The sequence below is a fragment of the Gaeumannomyces tritici genome (assembly GCF_000145635.1).
Source record: "Gaeumannomyces tritici R3-111a-1 unplaced genomic scaffold supercont2.9, whole genome shotgun sequence".
In the NCBI taxonomy this organism is placed as follows: domain Eukaryota; kingdom Fungi; phylum Ascomycota; class Sordariomycetes; order Magnaporthales; family Magnaporthaceae; genus Gaeumannomyces; species Gaeumannomyces tritici.
Genome location: NW_008804553.1, coordinates 135,347 through 144,169, shown reverse-complemented (window position 1 = coordinate 144,169; position 8,823 = coordinate 135,347). Strand labels below are relative to the sequence as shown.

Here is an 8,823-nt window from a genome sequence, read left to right as displayed (position 1 = left end):
CTGCCCTCTAGTCACCTCTGCACCTCTGTAGCCGGGCACACAGTGTGCAGAATGGGCCTTTTCGCGGAGTGGGATTCTTGACGTGACAGGCCCATGGTGGTTCTGGCTGTATGGTGAACCCTGAATGCAGTAGAATGATAGGCTGTGAGCGGCAATTGGGACGCGGTGTTTCCATGGGTTTGAAGAGAGCAATTCGTGATGCGAGCATCTGGTGCCAACACGGTGACGCTGGTCCTGGACCGGGCGGGGATGTTGTCGAGAGCGAGGCGAAGGGGGAGGGAGTCGGATTACGAAATGATGAGATTGCTTACCACGGCCAGAGCTACCCAGACAAATGGGCGATGTGGTCCAATCCCTCTGCGACAAAAGCGACGGCGGTCGCTGCGGGACGACATCGCGCGACCGGACGCAACGGGTCGGGATGCACGATGAGTGAGCGGGCAAGCGAGCCTTAGAAGCCGGGGTTTTTTCTTCGGGGGTTCGGCATAAGACCTTTTCGTCTCTTCGTTCGTTCCTCACTTCGTTCCTCAAGGCACTGGCCGCGTACGCCTCCCCCGTTTCTAGCTATCAAGAAAGCCACTTCCAGTTTTTCAGGTTTTTTGGGTCTGCCATTTCCTGCTCATGGGTCCCTGGGTAATACTTCTCTTTTTAGCCTCGACTTTTCAAGCAAACCCGGCCTCTGCTACGCCACATTCGGCGTTCTCAGCCTAAATGATCGTCGTTAAATCAATTGCAACCCATTTCATTATCTGGATTAGTATCGTAGCCAACCCACCCCCAAAAGCCGCTTTTGGCTGTCGACGTTTTCACGGCGAGTTGACCCAGGAATCCCAAGTGCCCCTCAGTACAATACATCCTGGTCCAGGAGCTCCAGGCGCTCGACCAACTCCGGCACCTTAGATGGCACGTACAGTTCCACGAAATGGCCGGCCAGGTTGCAAAAGAGGCCGCTGGCTCCCAGACTTGCGAACGCACCCTGAACTGCCCGAGCCATAATCTCCGCAAAGCTTTATGGCGGCTACGAAACTCACCGTCCGCCTGGCCATGCGGGCCGAGTGGTTAACCGCCTGAAAGACCGCCAGGCACGGCACAGAACTTTTCCGGGTCGGAGTACGGTCGGGCAAGGCAACACTCGACACTCACATCGGTACGCACAGGGCGATCAGCTTTGTGATCACCCAGATGCGCATAGGCAAGATCAGCCTCAGAGCCTACCTCCACACCATCGACAAAGCCGACACCGACGAGTGCCTGTGCGGCCGTGGGCCACAAACCGTGCGGCACGTCCTCCTGGAATGCGAGGATTGGGCAGACGAATGACACCAAATGTGGGCAGGCAAGCAACCGTGTATGGACGTCCGGCGTCTACTCTATAGCTTGGCCATCGCAGTACGTGCAGCAAAGATGATTCCCAGGGCGGGATCCCTACAGCAATTCCGGGTCGTGCCGTCCACAGTACTCTAATGCACGTAGCGTCGGCGATGCGATATTAGTAAACAGAACATCCAGCAATTCACAGTCTCTGTTAACACGACCCTGGCGACTATTGTGCGCGGTGCATGGGTTTTGGTGGCGTCGCGCTACGCCGCAACCGACGACGTTGTCTTTGGCGAGATGCTGACCGGCCGCATATCGCATCCATGCGCAGCAGCTTTGTTGCCGGGAGGAACAACCGTCGAGCTGCCAAGCTGAGGGTGTGGACATGTCGCGGCTGCGGCTGGACTCGCCAGGCGACGTAACTCGCTTGCTTTTCCTCCCCTCAGACCCAGATGCCTTCATGCTCGAACGCTTCGGCATACAGACAGACGAGCCGTCGGCCCCGTCCGCTGGCGAATGGATCGAGCTGAGGTGCGAAGGGGACCAGTTTTGAAATGGTCGAGGTTTGGCATTCGACCAGTCGATCCATGACGTCGCCTGCAACATATGCATCCGTCCCTCGGGGCCAAGCGCCCCCGGCCCCGTTGAATTCCGCATCGAGCCGTAGCTCCTGGCCAGATGTAGCAGCAAGTCGTTCAGTCTCGTAAATCCAATCTCCTTCAGCTTTCTTCACACGCTTCAGCTCTTCTTCACACGCTTCAGCTCTTCACACGGCCCTTTCTTACATCGAGCTGTCCTTTGGATCACATGCCCACGAGAGCCCGTCTTTGCTTTGGGAGGCCCTTACACGGGGTCTTCCTCCGACCAGCTTCTTTAAAATTCCCACTTGCTGAAAATAGTAATATAATACAAGCAACGCGTTATTAGAGTTGGGTAGTGTGAGAGCAGATACCATAGCAGCTAAAAATTGACCAAATGTACGGAGCGTGAGAGGGAATCGGAAGGTACTTGTAGCGCTTAGGAAAGCCATTTGCAGGTTACAGGAAGCGATTTGTAGTGCTTCGGAAACAACTTCTGTGTCACGGCAGCAGGAGGGAGGTATGAGATTAGATAAGAGATTAGATATCGAGGGGCCCCACCTAAGTGGGCCCCTGCCCTTATCACGACCGATAAAGGCCCACAGGGGATTGGACTTATCCCAATTCCTCGTGTGCCCGGCCTCCGGCCGTAATCCATCTCTCTTTCGCTACTACTTAACCTTCCCCTGCCTTGCAGTTTCATTCTGGCCCATATGCTAGCCCCGGCTCCCCCGACAACCTAAAATTTCAGGCGCTAGAAACGCGCTGATAGAGCTAGGAACGTATTAGCGAGTTATGTTACAACCACGTTGGTGTCACACGGAGGCGCCCAACGGGTCCGGCCTCAGGCATCAAGGCCGGGCCGATCCAACCCAATCACGGGAATCAAGGCGGCCAATCGGCCTTACAGAGATCGCGGGGCTTTTGGCACGGGCCACCCCGCACGCCTTATATAAACCCTGTATCCCTCCATGGTTCCCTCAAAAGATTCTGCTTCCTTAAGCATCTCTTAAGGCCATGAAAGATTATTAGCTTTAATAGAGAGCATCTGTTAAAAATAAGCACAATATGTAATAGCTTTTACCTTTAAAGGTTAAGCTAGTTGTTATGTATATAGCTTAGGTAGGATGCATGCATCCAACCTACCCTGCACCTTTTGTTTTCACTGTAAGGGCCACCTGTGGGGCCCACGAGTCAGCCTCCCTGTAGCGATTCGATCCAAACGGCGAAGCCAACTTTGGAGGCCGAACGCGGAGATGGGTTTGGTGGCCGTGGGTCGATTTTTAAAAATTCCCTATAGTAAATAATTTTTCGGAAAATCGCGTGCGGCACCGCAACCCTCCAGGGGGGAAAACCCGCGGGATCGATGTCGGTGGGTATATGGGGTAACAGAGTTGGCTGTTCCTCACCCACAATAACAAGCCTATATCCCAATGTGCTTGGGGCCCTGCACAGCACTAATTTATAGCGCGTTGCAGGGCCCAGTCCAACTAAACAAAGCCAGCTTGTCACGATCAGGAAGAGTAGGCTTCGCAGCCAGGTTCAATTGATGCTATGGACAAAGACTCTTCTATGGGGAGGGAAAAGGGAAAGAGGCGCGGAGCGCCGAACACGCGATGCAGAAGAAAAGGTGGTGCGGCGTCTTGTCGCACGGGCTGTTCCGCGGCGCGTGCTCACGTGGATCCCTGCGCTGTGCGGTGAACTGCCCTGGGCCGTCACACAGCTGTCCCTGTGATTAGCGCATGCATCCCCTAATTTGACCCTGTCATGTCAACAGCATCCCCTCCAAGCCTGCATTGCACCCTTGTGTTACAAACGAGGTTTCTGCTTCTAGGGTAAGGCGCCCTAGGGGAGGTGCTGAGCAGTGCAAGGCCCTAAGGCCTCTGGGTCTGGTGCGCTGGTGCTGGAACGAAGTCTCGATTGCTTGCTCGAGGGAATGTCTCGAAGCTAATTTAGGTTGACTAATGCCGAAGCCTCAGTTAAAGCTATCTAGTACTGTAGGAAATCCTTTTTTCTTATACCTGTGCCTTTCCTTGCGCTTGTTTGGATCTGTTAGTCGCGATAGATCCTTTGGATCTGTTGCTTAGGACAGATCCCCTTGGATCTGTCGTTTAGGACAAATCCCTTTGGATCTGTCGCTTAGGACAGATCCCCTTGGATTTGTCTTTTGGCACAGATCCCTTTTCCTTGCTTACGTAACCTCATGCCGTAGCTGTTTGACAAAAGTGTTACGACCAAAGAAGCCTGGGCCGGTGGGGCCCAGTCTACCCCGCTCGGTCCATGAAGGAGGGGTGCCACGGGCCACCGTTAGCTAAGCCAATCAAGGGTGCTCTGTAGACGCAACAGAGCAGGGTGCTCTGTAGACAACGACAGAGCAAGACCCCGAGAGCCAACGGTCTCGGGTATAAAAAGGAAAGGTTTCCTATTTTCTTAAGATAGTTCTTGACATGATGCACTGGCATCAGTCAATCTAAGTTAGCTTCCAAGTATCCCTTGGAGCAAGCATTCAGACCTGCATCCCCGATCCCCAGTGATTCACCAAGTCAACCCAGTCCAGTGTTACTGCTCATTGCCCCTTAGGTGCCCTACCCTAGGAGCAGAGGCCTGATTGTAACAAAAAGCGGGGTAGTAGCCAGCCATAGCCGTTCCTGTACCCTGCTTCCACACCCCTTCTTTGGTGTGGTCGTAACACCTTGTGACATAAGGCCTGTATTATTTTAAAAGACGATATTAAAAGTGGCGCGTCATCACATTTCAATTTGTCAATTTCCGTCACGGCACGTATAGGGTCACGTGACCAACCCCACGCACAGGCCTTCTAGCCCCACTAGATAGCAAATTTCTCCCAGGGCAGGCCTTCGGCCGCCAACCTAATCCGAATACCCTCTATCTATTACCCATCTACTCCGCCCCTACGTGCTTTGATAATTCCAATGGTTAACCGTGTTAAAATATGTGAACCGTAGTTTAAAACTCCTTACAATACCTTTTAAAAAAGGTCGCGAACCCGTAACACGCGTAGCCCTTATCTTATTGATATGGGCAAGCGCCGCATATTACATAGATCGCCTCTAGTTAGCCCTACACGCGTTTAGCCTACAAGCTCCTTTGTTCTCTTTTAAATACCGTGTTTTTGCTACCGATTATCTCGTTCCTTTATAGTTTAATTATATGTTACGGATCCGTGCCCAGCACGGATCACGTGGCCCAAGGGGTGCCCCTTGGGCCAGGACTCCTGTATATAGGGGCCGCCTCGAGCCCTCCAAGGACGAGGACCGTTTCCACCCTCTTCTCTCCTCATCTTGTAGAATAACACTAAGACAGCGCCAGCGTGTGGGAATAGGGCCCGGCACCCGGGACCTCGCCCCAAACGCCGCCGTGCCCTAACCGCTACCCAAGCAAACGTTCGACGAAGCTGGGAAGCGGGGGCTACTTTGCTCCAACTATCCTGGAGCCAAAACATCGACGTGGTGCTAGTGCAGGAGCCCCCTACCGCGTGGAAAGGGAAGCTTATGCTTTGCACCCACCCGTCGTACGAGTTATTCACTCCGGTAGATTGCTGGCACGATCACCAAACCAGGCCCCGGGTAATGACCTACGTACGGAAGGACCCAGGGCTTCGGCCAGCGGCGGACAGGCCGGCAGGCAACACGCGAGATATCCTCTGGCTCGCCGTTTCTGGGTGCACCTTCGTTAACGTATACAGGCCCCCAGGGGATCCTTTGGAACCTTCTTTAAACCTACTACTACGCTGGCGCCCAACAACGGAATGCATCGTGGCTGGGGATTTTAACGCCTCGTTCTCGACATGGGACCCGGCCCGGGGTAACAGAAATAGGGGTAAGGAGATAGCCCAATGGGCTGACATTTGCAACCTTTTTCTACTTACGTACCCAGGTAGGCCCACGCACGATCAAGGGGGTGTGCTGGACCTTACTTTTACCAACGCCTCGTTAGCAACAGCGGAAATCGACCCCACGCTAGCAACAAACTCAGACCACCGCACAATACGGATCGAAGTTCCCTATCCCAATAACGCTACTCCGGATTGCAGGCACATTACGCTCCCCGACGACAAACTCCCAATGTTTGCCAACGTGGTAGCAACCGGGGCCGGCAGCCTACCGCCACTTACAAGCTCGCACACTACAAACTACCTGGACACAGCAGCTAAAGCATTAATAAACCTGCTAAAAGGCGCGCTGGACACTTTCGGCAAAAAGCCTAAAGCTAAAAGTATAAGCCAACCGTGGTGGAACGGAAAATGCGCTGCCGCACAGCGGGACCTAGCCAAAGCCACACCTTCCCCCCGAAAAAATTTCCTGTCGGACCCACTGTTAGTGGCCGCTAAGGAACACGGCCAATTTTGGTGTGTGGCCCACCAAAAGAATGGTCGAAGCACTATCAGGGCACTAACAAGCCATTTGGCTTGTTTTGCTCGCGTTTGTCACGGCCGGATAATCCTAGACATGCGCGAGGGCAATGATCTATTGGCACCTACAGACGAAGATTCCATGGTGAGGAGGGAAGGAAGTATTGTACATGACGGAGGGGAACATGGTGGGGTTTTGTGGTTGAGCTCCTCTCACGTGACCTATCTCCCTGCCTTGGTGCCTGAACCGTCACACGCATGCCAACCCAACAACGCCAGCAATCCATTCAAACTACTCGGAACTGTATACATCGGACATTTTTACTTCCTGGCAGGTGCGCGCGTTGTGTCCGGTTTTGCCGCAGGTGCCACATCGCCGACGAGTCGTCGTCGCCCTCCTTTCCTGACCCCCATGGTCGCGCATTTCTTGCTGTAGCTGCCCATCCAGCTCCTCCTGGTCCAAAGCATCTCGTACCTTTTCGACAGTATGTGACCCTCCTTGTCGGACACGTGTTTTTTTTGGCCCTTCGGCGTTTGCTTAGTGCTTCGTTCGCCCTTCGCAGTTTGGAGTTCTTTTCTTCCAAAAGGTTCATTCGATGCATGATTGCTTTCGCCCCTTTCGCAAACTGGTCCACGGCCGCTAGCATAGGTGTCGGAGAGCTGCTCCGGTGATTGGAAATCCGAGTTTTAATGTGTTCGGACTGCGAAGTTGCTTCCCTGGCTGTTTTGGGCGTTTTGGAGGTCCAAGGTTCGGGGTCGTTCAGGGGCGTTCTCGGGGGAGTTGGAGTCCGTAGCCTTACATCCAGCTTTTCCAAAACCGAATCCGGATCCAAAGGAGCAAGGCCAGCCCCTCGGAAACCTCCTCGAATGTTTTTTTCGGTCATAGAGGCAAAAAATGCCGCTTTAAACGCCGAAAGGAACTCGACCTTGGTCACGTGGTTAACGTGTAACCTCATCAGGTTTTCGATTTGTCGACCGTACGCTTTTTTTAACGGGCTGAAGCACCCAACGTTAAGCGGCTGAAGGAAGTGAGACGAATGCGGAGGCATGCAAAGCGTGACGATGTTGTGTTCTTGGCAGTAAAGCTCAAAATCCGTCGAGTGGTGGCTCTCGTGGCCGTCCAGCACTAACAAACGATGGGACCCTTTCCTGCGAGCTGTAGTGTGTTTATCGAAATGCCGAATCCATTCCAGGCCGAGCTCGTTCGTAGTCCACCCGTTAGGACTCGTTGAAATGACCCAGTCGCGTGGAAGGTTGGTTTCCGAATACCAATTGGCCAGATGGTACTGCCCTTTAACGATAATGAAAGGGGGGATCGCCCAGCCGCAACTATTAACCCCTTGGATGACCGTAGCCCATTCCCGATTGCCAGGCTGGACCAGTTTTGCTTTACCACGGCCTTCCAACGTTGTAATGACCATAACGGCGGCGATCATGCCCATAAGGAAGCCGGTCTCGTCGAAGTTGTAGATGTCGTCATCCTGGATGCCATATTTGGCCACAGTGTTCCGCACAAGGTCGAACCAGGCAGAAACGAGCTTGGGATCTTCGCATTTGGCCCTCTGGTAATCGTACTTTCGAATCCAGCGCATACCGAGCTTTGGGCGGCGCTTAACGAACCTCGCGACCCAGTTGGTCCCGATGGTGCCCGCGTCCCGTTCGGCGAGCAAACGGTTGGCCATATTTTCAACACCAGAAGGCCGGGGGGGGGGGAATGCGCGGGAATCCAACTCGAGAATGTACTTAACAAGCGCCTCCTCTTCGGATTCCATCAATTTCCGTGATTTGGGCATGGTGTCGCATCGAGCAGGTTGGCCGTGTTTTCGACGCGATAGGGTCGCAAGAGCGACAGAGTAGATCTTGGAAGCGGCCCGAAGACTTAGTTTTGGGTCAGATCCCAAAGCTTGAAGGGCGAGGATCAATCTGGCTTCTTTGTTTGGTTCTGCCATTTTTGTTGGTGGAGGAGTTGGTGGTGGGAGGAGACGCGTCGTATTGTCGCGGTCGCGTGTTCCATTCGCTGGTGTGTTCCACTCACTGGTGAACCACGTTACACTGGTCCCATGGGCTAAATCCGACGAGAGTGCCCCGTGCGTTGGAACCACGTGCCATGCCCCGCTCCCCCCGACAAAGATCCTCAGTCGGAACCACCGCCATCTCCCTGCTGGCCAACCAGAAACTCCTCATCAATGCCCCGGCGGCGAAGCGGGGTTCCACCTCATCTTTGCTCGGGGCCTGGCCCGGCTCTTGATTGACTGATGCCTTAGGTCTTATGCCGGGGCTTTGCGGTGCCCGGCGGCGGGCAGCGCCGCAGCACGTCCGCTCGTCCCATCCCCCTCCCTGTTAGCGACGCGCCGGAGCAATTGACTCTGGCCCATAAAGTGCGGTCGCTATACGTTCTCCACGTCATGACCTTGATTGTGACAGCGCGTCGCGTAAACACCTTTCCGAAGACACATCAATGATCTCGAGAGCCACGGTGTGGTTCTCGTATTCCCAACCGTAGACCGCAAGGCAATTATTTGCATCGATAAGCCTCAGCTCGAGGGGCACCGGATC

The 8,823-nt window shown here is 54.1% G+C and overlaps 1 protein-coding gene across 1 annotated transcript; it reads right to left on the bottom strand.

Annotated features, from left to right (window-relative positions):
* Positions 1 to 18: 18 nt before the first annotated feature.
* On the bottom strand, positions 19 to 2,347 carry GGTG_12529 (hypothetical protein; the record flags this gene model as incomplete). Its single annotated transcript, XM_009230429.1, has 7 exons — positions 19 to 120; positions 312 to 707; positions 1,032 to 1,067; positions 1,144 to 1,166; positions 1,216 to 1,376; positions 1,430 to 1,987; positions 2,103 to 2,347. 6 exons carry the CDS (start codon positions 2,345 to 2,347, stop codon positions 663 to 665), a joined length of 1,068 nt encoding a protein of 355 aa, XP_009228693.1. The 3' UTR covers positions 19 to 120; positions 312 to 662.
* Between the last annotated feature and the right edge of the window lie 6,476 nt (positions 2,348 to 8,823).